General features: G+C 46.6%; 1 protein-coding gene across 4 annotated transcripts in view; it reads right to left on the bottom strand.

Annotated features, from left to right (window-relative positions):
- Positions 1-21,102, bottom strand: part of WSCD2 (WSC domain containing 2) — a 123,769-nt gene that overhangs the window by 40,030 nt on the left and 62,637 nt on the right. For 3 of the 4 annotated variants that reach the window (XM_008004573.3, XM_008004571.3, XM_008004572.3), the window contains exons 2-4: positions 16,171-17,096; positions 6,062-6,176; positions 1,732-1,916 (exon numbers count right to left, since the gene is read on the bottom strand). In XM_008004573.3, the coding sequence (XP_008002764.1) occupies positions 1,732-1,916; positions 6,062-6,176; positions 16,171-16,552 (682 nt within the window). In that variant the 5' untranslated portion in view covers positions 16,553-17,096. The remainder of the gene's footprint in view (positions 1-1,731; positions 1,917-6,061; positions 6,177-16,170; positions 17,097-21,102) is intronic. The other variant, XM_008004574.3, reaches the window with a different exon arrangement.

Raw genomic sequence — 21,102 nt, 5'->3', positions numbered from 1 at the left:
TACTCAACCCTATTGCACAGCAAAGCTTGAATGGAGCTTCAAAAATAAGGGATTTGAGGCTGAGCATGGTGGCTTATGCCTGTAATTCCAGCACTTTGGGAGCCTGAGGTGGGTGGATCGCGAGGTCAGGAGTTCGAGACCAGCCTGGCCAACATAGTGAAACCCTGTCTCTACTAAAAATACAAAAAAAAAAAAAAAAAAAAAAAAAAAATTGCCAGGTGTGGTGGTGGGAAACTGTAATCCCAGCTACTTGGGAGGCTGAGGCAGGAGAATTGCTTGAACCTGGGATGCAGGGGTTGCAGTGAGCCAAGATCACACCACTGCACTCCAGCCTGGGCGACAGTGTGAGACTCCGTCTCAAAAACAAAACAAACAAATATATATATATATATATTTGGGATTTGAAACACTGAACACATTTTCAAGCAAACAAACAATGAGTTTCTATAAATGATGAAATTCACATGGAAGAGGCCCTTCTCTGCAAACAGACTAGCTGTTAACTTTCTGCTAAAGCCACCCGGGTGGGCAGGGCTACATTCTGGATGAGATCCACAGAGGCTCAAAATGTGGTTTGTGGACCAGCATCCTGGCATCACCTGGGAGCTCTTTAGAAATGCAGCATCTTGCTGGACCTGCTGAATTGGAATCTGCATTTTAACAAGATCTCCCAGGGGAACTCTCAGACACATGCAAATCTCGGAAGCACTGGCCAGAGGGCTAGAGAAGCAGCTGTGGATTTCTGCTTCTGTCTTTGGACTGCGTGGGAGGGGTAACCCCCAGAAAGGTCACCCCCCCCATCTTTTATCAGGCACATTAACTCTTCTCATAAGTCTTAAGGTCATCTGGAATTATGCTATGTGACCTTGGACTGGTTGGGGATAATAAACAACAGTAATTACCTGAAAAGGCTGTAGGGAAGGTAAATGAAATCAGGCCTGTAATTGGCTTAGGACAGTGCCTGACATACAGCAGATTATTGATAACTAGTTATTAGCTGCTATTAGACATTCCTCCCCAGTCCCCAGGAGGGGACAATGATGGGACAGTGCTCTCAGACAAGGAGCCAGCTCCTGTCCTCTTATTCACTCCCTCCTGTTGGTTTGGAAATCGGAGAGATTTTCCAACAAGACCCAAACCAGAAGCTTGAACAACCCAGGATGGATTCTCTCTTTGAAAGCATCAAGGGCTCCAGAGTGGGTTTAAATTCTCTGCTGCTTACAAGCTTTGTGACATTGAGACTCAGTTTCCTCATCTGTAAAATGGGAATAAGTAAATAATAGTACCTATGTCAATGGTCATTTGTGAAGATTAGATGTGTTATTCTACATGAGGCATGGAGAAAAGGACAAAGTGTTTGCTATTGTCATTACCACCATCATCATCATTAGAGACAATCTGCTCTGAGAAAATCAGGATGGGAAGGCAACGCTCAGGTTCCAACTCAGTTTCAGAGGGAGGAAGACTGGTGAGAATGAGGGATGCAGCTGGAACCAGAGGCAGCTCAGAGTGGGAGGGAGAGAGAAGCGCATGCAGGACCATTCAAAGGAGCTGGGGCAAAGGGCTCTGTGAGGGACTGGGAGAGGCGAGGCTGGGGCAGGACGGTGGTGGCCTTGGAGTGATGGGGAGCCAGGGAGGGTACAGGGCAGACATGTGGGACTCTTTACTCTGGTGGGCAAGGACTGCAGCCAAGGAAGGAGTAGCAGAGAGGGGCAGGGCAGACTCACGTACACCTGCGGGCCGACTCCTGGGCCAGCTGCAGCCGGTAGACAGAGAGGCGGTTGGCGCCGCCGCACACGCTGCCTCGCTCGCCCTTGCACTCCATGTCGCACTCTGCCTCGCTCACGTTCGTCGCCTGGATCTTGTGGCCGCAGTAGCACTCGGCGCCGAACTCCAGCCCGGCATACAGGTAACCCCTGGGGGAGGCTGCTGTCAAGCAGGGTAGCTGCCACCATGGAGACCCCAAGGCAGGGAGACTCAACGTGGAGACCTGGGGGATGGGAGGGCTCTGGGGACCAGGAGATCCCAGGGGAAATGGGGAGACTGCTGATGGGAGGTTGGGGCAACTGAGAGACCCCAGAGGACAGGAGAGACCTCAGGGGACAGGAGACCCACCCATTGTGGAGACCTGGGAGATGGGGGCCTTCGGGAGACAGGGGGACCCCAAAGAAATGAGATTAGGGAGGTAGCACACAGAAAGACCCTGGAAAGAGGGCAGGGGAGACCCCGAGGTGGGCAGGGAGACTCCAGGAGATCTGTGAGACAGGCATGCTCCATGGGGCAGGAGGATCTGGGTCTGGGATAACGAGACCCTGAGAGGAGTCAGGGAGGCTACAGAGTTAGCCTTGCAGGGGGCAGTGTGGAGGCAGGAAAGCCAAGAAGGAATACAGGGAGGCCCCTAGAGGACAGAGAGACCCAAGGAGGGGACAGGAACACCCAGGGACCCTCCACCTGCCTTCATCTTCACCCTTCCACACCTACCCACATAGACACACCATGTCCATATTCACACTCACCTGTACACACCTGCACATGGTACACCTGTCAACACACACACACCTCAGATCCTGTGGTCTCCCCTACCCCACTCTCTTTCTTGCTCTTCCCTTTCTGGAAACCCAATACGTTCATCTCTCCAGAGTCCAGCTCCTTTATTCTTGGAAACATCACCCAGGAACGGTGCCTCCTTGTCCCTTGAGAGGAGCTAGGGTGAAGGGAGGAGGCACAGGGAGCTCATGAGGGAGGCAGGGACTCTTGCATCCCTCTGGGAGAGGACAAAAATGAGCTCACACATTCACCAAGGAAAAATTCCTAAAAATAAAAATCCAGGCACTGCAAGGTTTTCAAGTTTTTTTGAAAATTTTCATAGTGATGGAATCCTTTCCTAAAAAGGACTCTTAGTGGCTACCCCACTCTGTAAACAAATGAAAAGAGCATTGCTTGCTCCGTGGCTCCGGGAGTGGGAAGGACAAAGTCAAGACGGAGAAAAACTGAGGTTCACGGAAATCCATAAAAGAGGCTTGATGGAGCACTTTTGCTCTTCTGCTATGGGAGGACACAGCAACAAGGCACCATCTTTGAAGCAGAGAGTGGGCACCTACCAGATACCAAATCTATTGGCACCTTGATATTGGACTTCCCAGCCTCCAGGACTGTAAGCAATACATTTCTGTTCATAGAAATTACCCAGTCTAAGGTATTTTGTTCTAGCATCCCAAACAGACTATAAGATGCCCACCATCCTTCCCTTGGCCAATTCTGCTGCAGTCATGGGCTCTCTGATCTTTAAACACACTGAGTTCCGTCCTGCCTCAAGTCTTTTGTCCTTGTCATTTCTCTGCCTGGAACACTCTTACTCTGCTGTTTGCATTGTTTCTTTTCACCTTCCAGGTCTGGGCTCAGTCATCTTCCTAGAGAATCCTTCATTGACTACCACACTGAATGTTACCCCTCATACTGGGCACTATCCCATTGCTCCGTTTTGTTTTCTTATGACTGTCATCACTTTTGAAATGATCTTAGTGATTTTTAAAGTAGTTTGTAAATTGCCTGTCTTGTTCTCTAGAATATAATACCCAGGAGGGCAGTGACCCCATGGGTCTTGCCCAACTGTCCCAGGACAATGCCTGGCATATGAGAGATGATTAATACACATTCATGGAATGAATGTAGACCACTTCCCTGATAGACACCCTGCAGTGGCTCCCCATTACCCTCCTGGTCAAATCTGGATGCTCTAGTTGGCTTTCAAGGCCCCATTCCACTGGGCTTTGGGCACCTCTGTGACTTCCTCTCCTGACACTCCCTTTGTACCCTCTGTGCACTCCCATGCTGCCTACCTGAGCACCCTGGGTGTTTCAGTGTATTTCAGGAGTCCTGTCCTTTGAGTATGCTGTTATTTCTGCCCTACCTAGAAAACTCCTACTCATCCTTCAAAACCCAGCTTATGGTCTCACCATGATAATGCTTCCTAAACCCTCCACATGGAACCTTCCATCCCTTCCATCTTCTTGACTTTCCTGCACCTTGAAAAGCACATCCACCCCAGCACCCATTATACTTGATGTCTCTGTACCCTGGTTTCCTCATCTGTGGAATGTGGCTCATAACATTCCTGCCTCACGGGGGTCTTGTGAAGTTAAAGAGTTAATATTTGCAAAATGCTCAGACAGTGCCTGGCACAGAACAAGTGCTTTTTAACTATTGTAAGCTGTTGTTATTCTGTGGCCCAAGCCTATTGTTCATGCCTCTATCTCCCCAACCAGATGGGAAGCCCCGCTGAGGACAGGGCTGTGGATGGCTCATCTCTTCATCTCCAGCACCTGGAATCAGGTCCAGCACCCAGAATCAGGTCCAGCACCCATGGGCAGTCAACAAATATTTGCTGAACCAAATTGAATTACATGAGTAGCTCTGACTCATCTTGGCTGTCACCTTCTCTGAGAAGTATTTCCTTTCACCCCACGCAGCTTAGACCTTGTCTGCATGTCTAACTGTCTGCAATTATTCCATCTCAACCCTTATCTGACTATGTTATCCTTCTCTGTTTACATGTTTGTCTCCCCTTGCAGGCTCTTTAAGGCCAGGGGCTGTGTGGACTTCACCTCTGTTTCCCCCGCCCCTCTGCACACAAGTTTGACAGATAAGTTAGTGACTTCATGTTATCAAGGACTTGGAATCCTTTTCAAGTTGGAGAGGGTCCTGGGCTCAGGATTTTAATAGTGGGCTCCCTAGGCAGCTGATTACAAAGAGGGCAGTGTTTCCTAATCAAGAACAACAGGGGCCGGGTGTGGCGGCTCACGCCTGTAATCCCAGCACTTTGGGAGGCCGAGGCGGGCGGATCACGAGGTCAGGAGATCAAGACCATCCTGACCGACATGGTGAAACCCCATCTCTACTAAAAATACCAAAAAAAAAAAAAAAATTAGTCAGGCATGGTGGCATGTGCCTGTAGTCCCAGCTACTCAGGAGGCTGAGGTAGGAGAATCGCTTGAACCCGGGAGGCAGAGGGTGCAGTGAGCTGAGATTACGCCACTGCACTCCAGCCTGGGTAACAGAGCAAGACTCCATCTCAAAAAAATAAAAAATGAAAAATAAAGAACTGCAGGAAGAGTCTCTCAGTGGTCACCCACTTGCCCATTTCCACACCAGGCATGCAGCTGAGGTTGGCAGAGCTTGTGACTGTCAGAGGCAGCCAGCTGGAGCCTGGAGGTGAGCATATTAGAGCTTCTTCATGAGCCACTACAAGGTCAAGGGGCCCAAGAAACAAGGAGAGAAGCTCAGCTCAGCCCCATGGTACCCCCAGGGGTCCTGTCCCTGTTCACCAGGTCTCTGGGGACTTGTCCACTCTCAAAACATCAACTCTCTCCACCCTACTCCCAGTGCATGTCTAATAAAAACCATCATTGTCTTCTTAGATTGGAAAACACTGTCTGAACAGGTAAGTGTTTCTCCGTTGGAGAAAAACAAGGAGTTTATATATTGAGAAACTATTAGATACCTTCACCTTACCCTTCATGTGGACATCTTGCAAGCCTTATGCTCACAGCCCTCATCTGCATGCACGCGCACACCTAATGGTGCATTTCTAAGTTGTGTGCAATTCTTCACAACCTTGCATGCTCTCAACACAGTGTTGCACATTCAACAAATGCAATCAGACACCCACACACACAAGCACAATCCTGGGCCCTTGCACACATATTCACAAAGACTCCTGCATACACGGTCACTATTATTTAAAGATCATTGCATATTGGCATTAGGCTCACAAACACAGCTAGCTGACCCTGTACTCTGTTTGCTACAAAATTGTTCCTAGACACAGTGTGACACAGTTGCACAACCACAAACTCCCATAGACCAACTCTTGAACAGTCGCAGTTGTGTGGATGTGCTCATGCACATACACAAAACGCACACACACCTTTGCATCAACCTTTCCTGTGGTCACGTGCTCACCCTTCAACACACCCTCCCATAGCGGGGCAAAGAATGCCACAGGCAGGAATCTTAGAAGGAAGGGCCTGAAATGGACAAGTCTTGGATGCTGGGGCCCTACCGTTCAGCACAGTTGTCCTGGCAACGGAAGATGGTCATCTTTTTGTAGTCAAAAAAGGACACTCCTCGAAGGGCCCGACTCTGGGTGTCATCCAGGTAGCAGCCGATGTACTTGGCTTTGGGGAAAGGAAAAAGTCAGAGGTGGCTGGGGACAAAGCTGCAAGGGTTACAGGGGGAAGCCTCACCAGTGTGTCTCTGGTTATGTGACCTTGTTGACCTTTTAATGTCAAGTCCTTCCTTTGGGCAGAAATGAGAGAGTGAAAGTCATTTGTCTTGGAAGAACCTGGTCTAATCAGGGCAGTGGAGACCAACAGAGAGGAGGGAAGCCTTCTGTGGGCTGCAGCCAAGCCGTTGAGGTCACCCAGTGACAGCTGGGCATCCAGGAACCTAAGCCAAGGCCACTCCCTAAGCACCAAACACAGCTTCCTATTTCTTGCATTAAGACAGCTCTAAGAGGCTTAACATTTGACAACATGTTACTGTGTCTACAAGCTGCCTTAAGACATTTAGTTTTCCTTGGAAAGTGCCCTGGACTTAGCTATCTCAAGGTCTAGGTCCTCATTTCACTTTGTTTACTTCCTAGCATAAGCCTAGTAAGTTTAAGTCAGTTAACCTTTCAGAGACCTAGCTTTATTTGAATCAGGAACAAAAATAACAATCCAATGAGGTTAAAATAGAATGATTTATGTAAAAGTTTCTACCATAGTGTCTTGCATATGATAGGCATCAAACTAAGGTGAGTAGAATAAGAAACTGGCCATTCACAGTGCTGTGTAAAGTACTTTACAGTTTGTCTCTATTGTGGGTCAAGGTGAATGTTTCCATTCAAAGGAAAATTTTAAATAAAGTGAAATAGGCATCTAATTATATATCATACACTTAGTTTTCTTCAAGTAGTAAACATTTTCCCTGTACTTTATGATAAATAGTAACCCCCATACATGAAAATAGCACTTCACAGTTTATAATGTCTTTTCCCATATGTTTTTAAAATTATTATTATTATTATGTGGACATTCACTTTGGTAAGTGCTTTACATACATTGTCTCCTTGCATCCTTACAGTGATCCTATGAGAATATTATTACCATTTTATACAGAAGAGAAAAGGGCCCGGAGAAGTCACTTGCTCAGAGTAACACAGCTCATATATGTGGATTCAGAACTGAAGCAAAGCAATCTGGCTTCAGAGCCTGTGTTCTGAACTGCTTGCTTTTTGAGTTGGGGGATCTTTGTAATGCCCCCATGTGAAGTGGAGAACATTGACATTGTCATGCTCTTATCTTAGATGATTTAACAGTGACCCAGAAAGGTGAAGTGGCCTCCCTATGACCCACAGCTAATTGTACACAGAATAAAGGTTTAAATCCAGGTCTGTGAGACCCCCAAATCAGTAACTGGAGGTTAGACCGAAGATCCAGCCAGCACTTGGAATTAAATGTCCCTTATATGGAATGATTGAAGAAAATACTAAATGCCACTGAATCGCTTCCTTGGCTAGACCACTGTCTAGTTTAAACTGTGAACTTCTTTCACCGCTTCCTTGTGGTGGAGAGCAGGATCTAGCAGAGAATGCAGGCTCATTACTGAGCAATCACTCCCCTGGACACGGCTCTGCTAAGTGCACTATTTTTTTCAGCCCCGCTGGAGATGTGTCTTGACCTGATCACCTTGAATTTCCTTCATAAGACAGAGGTGATTTGCTCGACTAAGAACAGTCCATCTTTAAAAGAAACATCGCCTCCCTGGAGCAGGCACACCAGACAGTGACAGCCCTGGAGAAGCCCAGGTCTTGTCTCTGTGCTTGTTCAACAGCGCGTGCCCCTCCCACCACAGATGGAGTCACAGCCCTTGACTTGGAGCACGAATGCTGTTCATACCTGAGCTGGGAGAGAGTACTCTGTGGCCATGTGGTCAAGGGCTGCACACTAACTTCAATTCAGCCATTCCCTAGAGGACTGAGTGTCTAAAGATGCACTGTAGGATAGGCGGGAGGGAAAAATAGAGGGTGCTGGAGGGAGAACGAGAAAGAAGAAAAGGAAGGAAGGAGGGATGATGGAGTAGGGAGGGAAGAGAAGGAAGGGAAGAGAGGAGGTAAAGTTTGGTTTATTTTGGTGGCCTGAGGTCTTTGTCATCAGATAAGCAGATTGTGTGTATGTGTGTGTGTGTGTGTGGTGTGTGTGTGTGTATGACAGAGAGAGAGACAAAGACAGAAACAGAGGAGACAAAACTCATGTATTGAACACCTACTACGTGCTATCTACTTTACTGTGGGCCATGTCTCATGTTTTAAAAATTCAATCTTCACAAACTTCTTATGAACCCATTTTAGAGATGAGGGAACTGATCATAGTGACTCTTCTATCTGTTTACCTTAGAAGCACGTCTTAGTTTGGGCATATGGTGTGTGTTCTGACTGGTAACTACTCATGTTACATCTGCTTTTCCTCTTTTCAAAATGCAATGGGAACCTATGTCATCTGCCCACGTACCTACAGCTTGTAGCATTTGACTTCAAATTAAAGCCCAGGTCTGTCCTCCAACCATCTTACACTTGAGGAAGTTTCATTTCTCTTTGGCCACCCCAACACCTGAAGGGGAGGAATGCTCATGCTGCAGAAATGCTGGGCTTGAAGTTGGATGTAATAGGACTTTGGGTGACTTCACCTTAAGGTGAGGATAGGCACATTTGGCTACCTATGGAACAGTGGTCATGTTAGATAAGATTTTTGTAAGCAAATTAATGGGAGTAAAGATGTATGTGGGTATGTCCATTGCATGTCCACCATGGAGTGAAGGGGTGGACTGTAGTGGACTGTTTGTGCCTTCAAAGCATCTGCTCTAGATAGGTTTTTCCATCAGCAGACCTTACTTTCCCTGACCACAGGAGACATGATGACCTTGGCAGGGTCAAACATATTGTCCATCCCAGCAGCCAGTGATTGCTTCAAGGAAGGACACATGACCCATTTGTTGCATTCTGATAGAGTAAAGCTGGGAGAAAGAAATCTGTCTCTCCCAGGTGCTATAACCCCAGAGCTACCACCAGCCCAATCCCTGGCACCAAGGCCAGTCTGTGTAGGAGAACAAACAAGCCAAGGCATAGAAGAGCAGAGATGAGAGTGACAGGAAGAAGGCCACCAATTATTCATTTAAAAAATCCAGTCCAGCAGAGCCACTGCTGTAGTTTGATGACATGACACAATGCATTTTCGTCTTTAGCTTAAGCTGGTTCAAGGTGGATTTTTGTCCCTTGGCACCAGGATGCGGGGGAACAGTAACTACTACACTGATACTCAAGCTTAGCAACTTGCCCGAGTCCACCCCACAGTGAGGGTCTCAGACCAAATCCATGCCCAGGTCTATCTATTCAAAGTTGCCCCTTCCTATATGCCACACTGAGTCCACGATTGGGAGATGTCTTGGGAGGAGGTGTCTCCCCAGAGAGACCTGCCCAGGAGGAGGATGGAGCTGGGAAGTGGGGCGGTTTCTTGGGAGAAGATCTGGGGTTTTTACCATAGGTCCATCTTCCCAAAAGCCTGGGCTTTTAGTTATTTATTTTTAAGCTTTATTTTAAGTGCAGGGTACATGTGCAGGTTTGTTATATAGGTCAACTCGTGTCACGAGGTTTGTTGTACAAATTACTTTGTTACCCAGGTATTAAGCGTAGTACCCAATAGTTATATTTTCTCCTCTTCTCCCTCCTCCCGCCCTGCACCTTCAAGTAGTCTCCAGTGTCTGTTGTTCCCCTCTTTGTGTCCATGTGTTCTCATCATTTAGCTCCCACTTAAAAGTGGAAACATGCGGTATTTGGTTTTCTGTTCCTGCATTAGTTTGCTAAGAATAATGGCCTTCAGATCCATCCATGTTCCTGCAAGAAACATGATCTTATTCTTTTTTATAAGCCTGGGCTTTTAAATGGTGTTCTGTCCTCTTCCTCACCCTCCCACCAGACCAGGCATCAGGCTGAGATGTCCCACACAACAGGTGCTCAAAGACTTTTTGAATGAATGAATGACCCTCTGTTTCCTTATCTGTCAACAGGAGGGAGAGGAAGATACATGGTCCTTTATTAATGCTTTTGGAAAACGCAGGCATGTTATGCATCATGGCCTGATTAATGGGCTGAGCTCCATGGATCAGGATATCAATATTGAGCCAGTGTCCTTCCTGTCCTGGGAAAGATCTGGTGACCCCTTTCCCACAGACCTTTGGTGCAGGCTGCGACCAATACAACCATGGTTTCTGTCCTCAGAGTTGTATCACCCTGCTGAGCTCATTAGCATGGTTACTGCCAGCCCGCTAAAGTCCTCTTCAGCCATTCCTCAGGGCTCCACCTTCAAATCCTGCTGTGGTAGCAGAATCTCTCAGAGACAGGAGGTCAGATATGTAAAACAGGGACAACATCACAGGCCACTTGAGGGTGGATTAATGGCCGAGTTCACACAATCTATCAGCTCGTCTCCACAGCGGTCTGAAGACTGCTGAAATGGCAAAGTCGCCCCAGTTGGGCTATTTATCTCCAGTACAGAAACCAGCATCTGAAAAGAACTCTCCTGGTGGTAGTTTTTTTCCCCTTTACTTTTTTCTTTTGCTTCAATTAATCTTTTCATGAAATTTTGCTCTCTTTGATGAAGGTGATTTGTTAAAAGGGTAGCTAAACATGAACTAACAGGAGGCCTCACGCTGTATTGGAGTCAACCAGATCTGGGTTCAAATCTCACACATGATGCTGCAATAGCTTCAAATATTACTCAAGCTCTTGGAGGTGCAGTTCTCCACCTGAAAAGTGGGAGCAAAAATTCAACTAGGGTTGTTACGCTGAATTGTGTGCCCTGTGGCCCCCCAAATGACATGTTGAAGTCTTGACTCCCAGTTCCTTAGAATGTGGCCTTATTTGGAAATAGGGTCATTGCAGATGGAATCTTGTTATGAGGCTAAACTGGAGTAGGTTGGGTCCCAATCCAATATGATTGGTGTCCTTATAACGAGATGGCTATATGAAGACACAGAGGCGGATGAAGGCTATATGAAGACACAGACACAAAGGAGATAGTCATGTGAAAATGGAAGCAGAGACTGGAGTAATATGGCTGCAAGCCAGGGGTTGCTGATGATGGCCGGGAACACTGGAAACCAGGAGAAAGGCAAGGAACAGAGTCTCCCTCTGAGCCTTTGAGAGCGCATGGCCCTACCAACACCCTGACTTCAGATTTCTGGCCTCCAGAACTGTGAGAGAATAGATATCTGTTGTTCAAGCCACCCAGTGTGTGATACTTTGTTATAGCAGCCTGAGAAAGCTAATACAAAGATATTGTTAAGAGTGACCTAAGTAACATTAATTTGATGCATTGAGCCTATCACAGGGTCTGGCACAGAAGGAAGACACAAGAAACAATTTTTCTCCTTCTTGGAATTCTCTGAAACCCTGGAAGGTGGTCCCTCCGGAAGAATACCCAGTGCTGCCCGGGTTTCTTTGTACCGGTGATGGAATTTCCTGCTCATATCTAGGCTTTCCCAGGGCAGAAGGGATGCGCCACTCACTTTGGTCAAGGCCTAAGGATCCTACATACTAAGCTTACCCATCTCCTCTCCCAGAAAGCCAGCTATGATACCCCATGACTGAATGAGTCCCCCAAAACTTTTCTAAATTTTGTTGGTATTGTCCATTATTTTTTCAAATTAGAAATAATTTTTGATTATTGTAGAAGAATTTGTAATGAAATGAAAGGGTGCTATAATGGGGAAAATCACAGCTTTTTCCTCTGAGGAATATTCACAACCTGTGCTTGAATCATTCCTGTATCTCCACCTCCCAGCAAAGATCTGGGCACGTAGTAGGTGTTTGATAAATATGGAATGAATGAATGAATAAATGAATGAATGGAGTTAGAGATCATATATTTTAAGGAAGTGGTAGTATAAGTCCAGTGGTTAAGAATAAGGGCTTTGGACTCTGATCAAATTGGGCTGGAGTCAGCTCTGCCTCTTGGCAGCTGTATGATATTGGGCAAATAATTGAACCTCTCTAAGTCTCTGTTTCTTCATCCATGAAATGGCACTCAATATTTTTACCTGATATGAAGTTGAAAGGAGAATATGGACAAACAGTCCCTGACACAGAGCACTTTAGTAACCTGCAGCCATTGCATCTTCAGCTGGAGGAGATGGGAAGTAGGTGCTCCTGCTATCCTTCCAAAAAGATGCAGACTAAATCTTCCCATGACCACTTTCACACCCAGCCCAAGCCTCTCTGTAATCTCATGGAAATAGAAGCAGCACAGCCTTTGAAGTCAAAGTGGGTTTGGCTTCTGGCTGTGCCCCAGATTAGCTGTGTGACTTTAGGAAAGTCACATTACTTCTATTCCACCATTTTCTCCTGCAAAATTACAGTACAAATAATAATAACTGGCATGTATTAAGGTGGCATGCCAGCTTATAATAATAATAATAGCTGGCATGTACTTTCTGTACACTAAGAAGTGACGTGATGTAGTGGTTGAGGTTCAGGTGTGAGACTCACAACACCTGGGTTCACATACTGGTTTACTCCCTCCCCGAGGTGGGTAATCTTGGGCAAGTTACTTAACTTCTCTGTGCCTGAGTTTCCCTTCTGTAAGATGGAGTTAATAACAGTGTCTATCTTCCTTCATTACTATGAGGATTATGTGATGTAATAGATGTAAATGCTTTGAATAGCACTGGCACTTAGAGAGCACACGCTGAATTTACCTTATGTAATCATCACAATGCCATCTGATGTTAAGTACTTTTTATCCCAAAGAGGAAATAGCGTGTCAGAAAGGTGAAGCGACCTGCCCAAGGCTGCACAGCCAGCAAGTTGCAGGACTGGGATCTGAACCCTGATTTGGCAACTCAAAGTACAGGCTCTCACATGGTCATGTGAACCTAGACAGTCCTAGGTAAATGACTGGCGTATGGTAGGTGTCAGTCACACCAAGGAACTCAGACTCCTGCCCAGCCTCAACCCAGCCTGGGTGCAACTCCTCCCCTCCCACTCCTGGGCCATGATGGGCTCTGAATCCTCTACAGCTTGAATCCTGCATCACTGCATCAAGCAGAGTCCTCGCCAGCTTTGGAGAAAACCAAATGAGTTTAGCGTCAGGTCGGAGAAACGTCTCATTTTTATTAGCGTTAATCTAATATTTCCTCGCTGAACTCTGAATAAGTTAATCAAGGACAGGCTGGATTTGTGTTTTCTTAATAACACTGCCTGATTCCAAAGGCTGTCTGCTGAGAGCCCTGGCCTCGGGGCTATGTTCTTATTTTCTCTTCCTTCTCTCTGCACTTCATAAAATATGTAAGATTGCTGGATAAGGCATGGTGGGGGTGCAATTGGCATGGTATAGAAGAATGCCCACAAGTGTTGGAATTAAACAGACCTTGTTTTAAACCTCGATTCTTCCACTATTGACCTGTGTAAACTAGGGTAAGTGATTTCTTTCTGGATCTCAGTTTTGCCATCTGTGAAATGGAATAACAATTCCTAACTTACTGAGTTGTAGTAATTGAATGAGTCAATGAAACACATAATGTGGTCTAGCCTGTAATGATCATTCACTAGATATCAGCTAATATTACTACAAATAACAAGGACAGCAACTATTAAGTGACCTATTATTATAAGCCAGAGGATATTATAAGCATGTTACTTATATCATTTCATTCAAATAATACATGAAAAGCAAATAGACAAGTGGTTGGTGCAAAGTAGGTACTCAAGAAATGTTAATTATTATTAGCAGTATTGATGACAGTATTTCATTGTCACAACAAATGAGAGATAACGTCATTTCTGTATCATCTACGCCACAAGGAATTCATATTCTATCAGGGGATGTGGACAAACATACACAATTGCCATTAATATAAGGGCCATGTCAGGGAGCATAGAGGAAGAACATTTGATCAAGCCTGTAAGGGGATCAGGGAAAATTTCTTGAAATTAGCAAAGCTGAGACTTGGAGGAAGAGTAGAGCTAACCCTGTAAAGGTACTCCAGGCAGAGGGATAGTCATTCGTTCGTTTATTCATCCAGCCATTCACCCATTCAACAAATAGGTGTTCAGCAACAGCACTGAGCCAGGTGCTGTCCTGGGTGCTGATAGAACACAGACAGGCAGGACAGCCAATAGCCCTGCCCTCCTGGAGCTGACAGTCCAGTAGAACAGGTTGATCTTAAACAAAGAAGCAAACACACAAATGAGATGCTTTCAGGTGGCGATAAGTGTTATGATGAAAATAGAGTCGGGGAATGTGGTTGTGACTGGTTAGGAAGTGGGGTTATTTGCGTTAGGATGCTCTGGGACAGTCTCTATGGGAAAGTGAGGTTGGATTGAAGACTTGAAGGAAAGGAAGAAGGAAGCTATGCAAACATCTGGGGAGATGGCATCCAAGATAGAAGGCACTGCATATACAGAGATCTTAAGGTAGAAACAGGCTTGGTGTATTCAATGAACTGCAGGGACAGTGGGGCAGAGCATGATGAGGGGAGTGGGGTTATAAGATGAAGTTGCAGAGTTGGACTATGGGAGGGGTCTGGAATTTGTCCTAAGCATTATGGGGAGCATATCCCAAGGTGTAAGCTGGCAAGGACTTTGGGGCTTTCAAAGGCCAGAATGAAGTCTGGAGTGGGTGGGGTGCAGCACCTCACATCTCACCTACATCTATAAGATGATCCCCAGGGAGATCCCAGGAGCACTTCCTGAGCACCTCTAAGCACCTACTCGGTGCTAGGCTTTCATGACTCTTGTTTCATTGAACTCTCAGGAGCATCCAGTAAAATCCCCATTTTACAGATTTCAAAACTGAGTCCTGAAAAGGTAAAACCATTTGCCTGGGCCACATGGCTGGTGGGGGTGGAACTGGAATATGAATCCACATCCCCTGATCCATTCTGCTACCTCCGACATCTCCTTTGCCTCCCTATGAACATTGGTTCTTGAAGAGGCAGAAGTCTAGGAAATTCCTAAGGGCAGAAAGATAGAGTCTTCTAGATGGTTCTAAGGCCAGGGGGAGGGGGAGACTGGGGCAGGAGAATGTGTTGCATTAATCCTGCTCCCTTCCACAGTAGGAGAAGGGTTTTTTATGAGTTGAATCACAGTAGAACACAAAGGCTAGTGAAGTTTTCCATCTGCCTTGATTGGTGGTTTATTCTCCCAAACCATCTGGCCCAGATTTCTGAAATGTCCATTTGTGTTAATCTCATGAATTGTAGGGGTTGTGGGTTCCTCCCTAGCATGCTGGTTGGATGGGTAGATGCCAGCAGACTCTAGGAGACAGCCTTAGAAAACTGAGTGTTCAGGCCAGATTTAAACTCCATTCCTGCTGCTGACCAGCTGCGCAGCTTTGAGCAAGTGTCTTCCCTTCCTCAAGCCTTGGTTTCCACATCTGTTAACTGGGCACAGGATCATAGGGGCCTTGTTTAAGCCCATGAAGTGTCATGAAAATCAAATAAGGTAGTGCACTCATGAAGAAAAGCCTTTTTAGATTATAAATGGCCGAGAAAATGCAATGAAGTCTATCGAGGGCAATGATGTCCCCTGAGATCCATCACCAAGGGACCCAGCAAGATGGACTGAGAGACAGTCTGGTGGAGCAGAAGCTCTGCCACTTAGCTGTGTAATCTTGTGCTCTTGGTACTTCACTTTCCTCATCTTTAAAATGGGAATAAATAAAATATATCACCTAGAGTTGTGGTGATGTTTCTATATATGTAAAGTGCTTGGAAACAGTACTGGTGCCTAGTAAGTACCCAATAAATGCTGACTGTTTTTATTTTCATGTATATTTAACAAGGACTGTGAAAGGCTGCAGGGGAGAGTCAGATTTTGACCTCTGATAGATGTGGAATTTAAATCCAAACTTGCCTGTTGACAAGCTGTGTGACCTTGGGCAAGCTGCTTCATCCCTCTGAGCTTCAATTTTCTCCTCTGTGCAATGGGGATGATAATGGAAGGCACTATTTATTTATAGCTACAACTATATGACAGCTGGTTCCTATGAAACACTGAAAACTGATAGCTGTTATTATGTTGTATCTCCTCCCTTCTCCCCAACCCCTCAGTGTCCAGATGTTCCTCGCTCTTACCTCGCTCTTCCTCCTTCTCCCGGACAACCCTCCCCTTGAGGGCTCGGCTCCAGGCTCCACCGTAGTCGCCAAGCTTGGCTCTCTCATTCCCATCCTTGCCCTTGAACCAGGGTCCGTACCTGCGAGCGATGCTCGAGGCTTCACCGGTGTCCCGGAAACCTCTGCCCAGATGCATGTCGCCTAAGAAGGGAAGCTCAGCACCCTCAGCCGGGCCTCCTGCGGCCACGGGGTTCGCCTGGTTCCCCGAGACAGCGGGCTGGCCCACAAAGCCAGAGTGAAGGAAGACAAGGCTCCCAGCAGTCAGGTAGAGTGCCAGGAAGGTAAAGAAGCGCACAGGTTTCCGGCGGAAGTACCGCTGGAATTTGAACCAGAGCTTGGCCATAGCGGGATCATTCCGGACTGGCTCTCTGGGGCTTGGCTGGGGTGCTTGGGAGGGGATGGAAGGGGCTTGGTTTCCCAAGTTTTTCTTAGGGATGGAACACCTGAGAGTCCTCAGTCTCACTTTTCCCGAAAAAGTGACCACCAAGGCCAGAAGGGGAGGGCAAGTTCAACGCTTGGCTGAGGTCATGAGAAAGGATGGAGCTTACCAACCCTCCCAAACTCAAGGTGAGGTTCTTTGGGCCAAGAAAGGGGTTTTGAGGCTCAGAACACACATGAGTTGGTCCCATTTTCCTACATATTGTTCTTCACTTCAGAGTCTTCCCAAAGAACTGTGAGAATAGCAATCGGAGAAGGTTTCTGAGGGTTACCAGCAGCTGCAGTTCACTTCGCACCCTTTCTCTGCTCCTCAGGCCAATGGATCTGGGTTATTTTGCCAGGGGCCTTGTTTCTGGCCTCTTCCCCAGCTGAAGACCAAGCTTGGCCTTTCTACTTCATGGGAACAGAAGCTGGTGGGCCTCCATCCAGTCAGGATTCAGGGATGCCACCTGCAAAACAGCAGAGACACAGGCATGAGAAGCCCCTTCATCAAAGCACAGAACCCATAGGGTTCTTGAGCATCCTAGAGGGAAATGCAGAGGCCGGGAGAGGGAGGAAACCACCAATGGCATGAAAAGGCTTAAGAGCAGTGTTGGGTAAACAGCATCCCTGAGTCTTCCAGAACACTGCCTTTTTCTTGACACCAAACTGGGAATTTGGGGGCCTGGATCCTAGTGGGCCCTGGTTTGGGGACAAACTTTGTATTGGACAAGCACAGGTTCTCATGGGCCAGTGGTTTGTTTTGCTCCATACTTCCTATATATTTGTCAAATATACACTGATCCAAGGATTACCTTAAGTCCAAAAAGTACTTTCAAGGTCCTTGCTGGACTACCTGCTGAACCTGGGCAATTCTGAACCAAACCAGGTTCATTTTTTTTTTCCCCAACAAATACTCAGTGAGACCTACTTTGTGTGAGGCACTGTCCTAGGTGCTGGAAATTAAGCTGTGAGCAGGAGAGGCAAAATCCCCTCTTTCACAGAGCTCACATTCTAGTGGGATAAATAAAATCCATAGCCCCTCTCCTCTATCCAAGGAAGAAAAGGAAAAAGAAGGAAAGTAGGGTTATTTAGCAGCATATTTGTCCATTCAGTGTTTATTGAGTGTCTACCATGTGCTCAGCTTTGTGCCCAGCCATCTACACTTGTTGTCTCCTTTATTCCTCCCAACATTCCTATGGGAGGTAACTATTTCCCTACTTTACAGATGAGGAAAAGGAGTTCACACAGCCGGTGAGTGATGGAGCTGGGATCTGAACCCAGGACAGTCCAAATTGCAAATCACAGCTCTTAACCAGTGCCTCTTTGACTCTGCCTCTTTCCCACATAGTCTGGACATCAGTTGAGAATTCAGAGACAGCCCCCCAAACAGTAGCCGATCCTCACAGCCTCCCAGTTACCAACATGGCTCACCCTTTGTCAGGGTCTCCCAGATGTGGGTCTGAGAAACAACTGATTCAGAATCACCTGAGAGCCTGGTGAATATAGATTCCTAACCTTTCCAACCCACAGCTGTAATCAGGTGCTCTCAGATAATGGTTATGAGCACAGAGGGTTGAGAACCACAGCTTTATGAGTAAATGTTCAGGATCATCAGTCAAGAGGAAAAATAGAATGTAAATGAGAAAACAGGAAACTCCATTTAGGCAATGCTTTTTCATACTACTACCAGCAGGGGGCCCCATGACCATTTTAGCCAACGCCTGAGATTCCATAGTCAGTCAATGGAAGATACAAATTGTAACATACTCTCCTAATCCAGATAGTAGTGTCAGCATTTAACTGTGGTTTAAGGTAGTCCGCCAACTCATTTGTTCAAGAACTAAGTACTGAGCACATACTATGCACCAATCACTCTCGTAGGCACTTGGAATAAACAAGTGAACAAAACAGACAAAAATTCATGCCTTCGTAAAGTCAAACTATCCATCCGTCTGTCATCCAGCAGTCCACCTACCCATCCAGTCATTAAGCCAACCACCTATCCATCCATCCATCCACCATTCATCTGTCTATCATTCAGCATCCACCCACCCATCCATTCATTAATCCATCTATCCATCCATCCAGCTACCCATCCATCTGTCTGTCATCCAGCAGTCTACCTACCCACCCATTCATTAAGCCATCCATCTATCCATCTGTCTGTCATCCAGCAGTCCACCTACTCACCCATTCATTAAGCCATGCATCCATCCATCCATCCATCCAATCATCCATCTGTCCATCCATCCATCCATCCATCCATGCATCCATCCGTCCATCCATTTGTCTTCCAGCAGTTCACCTATCCATCTATTCATTGAGCCATCCATCCACCTACCATTAATCTATTCATTAATCTGTCCAACTATACATTCATTCATCTATTTATCTGAACTAAAGCAGCCCATCCATCCATCCAACTCTCCACCCATCCAGTCATCCACTCATTTTTTCATTTATTTAAAAACATATGCTGATTGCCTACTATGTGTGTGCTTGAGATGCAGGAATAAATAATTCACAGTCCCTGCTTTCAGAGAATTCAGAGTCAACTGAGGGAGAAAGCAATGTAAACAATTACTATGCTGGACAGACAATGATAAATCCCATAGTAGATGTGTGTATAATATACAGCAGTCAATATTATAGTTAATGTTTATTGAACACTTAATACATGCCAGACATTCTTCTACACATATAAATACTCTCATTTAAACAGTTCTATGAGGGAGACGTGTATCTATTTTTACACAAGAGGGGAATGAGTATCAGAGAGATTAGGTAACTTGTTCAGGGTCACAGAGCTAGTAAGTGGCAGCAGGGTGGTAAACCCAATGCCACCTGATTTCAAAGCCTATATTCCTAACTGTATGTCTATTCTGATCTTGTAACTCTTTGAAGATCTCATGACAACTATAGATATATGCCCAGAAAAAAACGCCCTTGCACATAAGCTCCCAGAATTTGGCTTGAAATAGTAGGGTGGGGGGGCCGGGCGTGGTGGCTCATGCCTGTAATCCTAGCACTTTGAGAGGCCGAGATGGGCGGATCACGAGGTCAGGAGACCGAGACCATCCTGGCTAACACGGTGAAACCCCGTCCCTACTAAAAATACAAAAAAATTAGCCAGGCATAGTGGTGGGCGGCTGTAGTCCCAGCTACTCGGGAGGCCGAGGCAGGAGAATGGCGTGAACCCAAGAGGCGGAGCTTTCAGTGAGCCAAGATAGTGCCACTGCACTCCAGCCTGGGTGATTGAGCGAGACTCCATCTCAGAAAAAACAAACAAACAACTGTACATATATATATATTAAATATATATATAAAATATTTTATATATTATATTTATATATTTTATCTGTAACTGCCTGGGGGGACCATAGAGGGCTTCCCCAGGCAGGAGTCTTTAAGCCAGCAGGTCTTGCAAAAGGAGTCAAAATTCTCTGGGTGAAGGAGCAAGAGAAGGTTAGCCCAGGGAAGAGGAACAGCCCACATAAGGGTGCATCACTGAGGGGGAAGAAACAAAGGAGCCTGGGGGACTGTGGGTTGGGAATACAGCCAAGTAGTGGGCAGGAGCCAGACCATGGGAAGCCTTGGATGCCAAGCTCAGGAGTCGGGACTATGTTTTAACAACGCACATGAGAATCCACTGAGGTTTCATGGTTGTGCCAACACATGTGCCAGATGTTTCTGCAGCTGGGCTGGGATGAGAAAAAGCCAGCAGTCCTCGTGGGATGGGCAAGGGGACACCAGCCCTTCCAGAGGCACTCAGGCAAGAACAGAGGTGGATTCCACAGGCAAACAGACCTGGGTTCAAATCCTGCCTCTTCCATTCCCCCAGGTGAGTGACTGCGGCAAGACATCTCTTCTCAGCAAGACTCAGTTTCCTCACCTGTAAAGTGGCCTAACGGATCTTGACTTCTCCCCTAAAAAGTATATTGCTGGAAGGACTGGATTAAACATTGTAGGAGGAATACCTGATGCACAGGAGATGCTCAAGATAAGTGCCACCCTCGCCCCCTCAGGGGCACATGTGAAGCACTTGAAAGCCATTTGCCACCTCAGCACATTTGCTGTCGTGGAGACAGCAAAGTTTTCAGCTGTAGTGTTCCCTGTGGCTTTCTGCCTCTCTGAGGATATTTCTGGGTCTAGTCCTTTTTCATTGTTCCCTCTTCATTCTTTCATATTCCAACACATCTCTTCTCTAAGTGGGTGCCAAATGGGCTTTAAGAGGATAATGAGCTCATTAGGGGCTGGCAGGGAACAGAAAGAGACTGAGGCATGGGTGATGCAGAAAGTGAAGGAGATCTGCCGGAGGGATGTGGAGGGGGGCTGTGCCCACCCCCCACTTTCAGAGCTCCCTTTCCTCCTGGGGAGGGAAGGTGCTGAACTGAGCCACCCCACAGCATCCTGCCGGTGCTAGCAGGAGGCGGGGGCTCACCCGGAGGAAGAGCCCCCTGGAATCTGAGCCCC

The sequence above is a fragment of the Chlorocebus sabaeus genome, chromosome 11 (assembly GCF_047675955.1).
Source record: "Chlorocebus sabaeus isolate Y175 chromosome 11, mChlSab1.0.hap1, whole genome shotgun sequence".
Lineage (NCBI taxonomy): Eukaryota > Metazoa > Chordata > Mammalia > Primates > Cercopithecidae > Chlorocebus > Chlorocebus sabaeus.
This window is presented reverse-complemented; position numbering and strand designations above follow the sequence as displayed.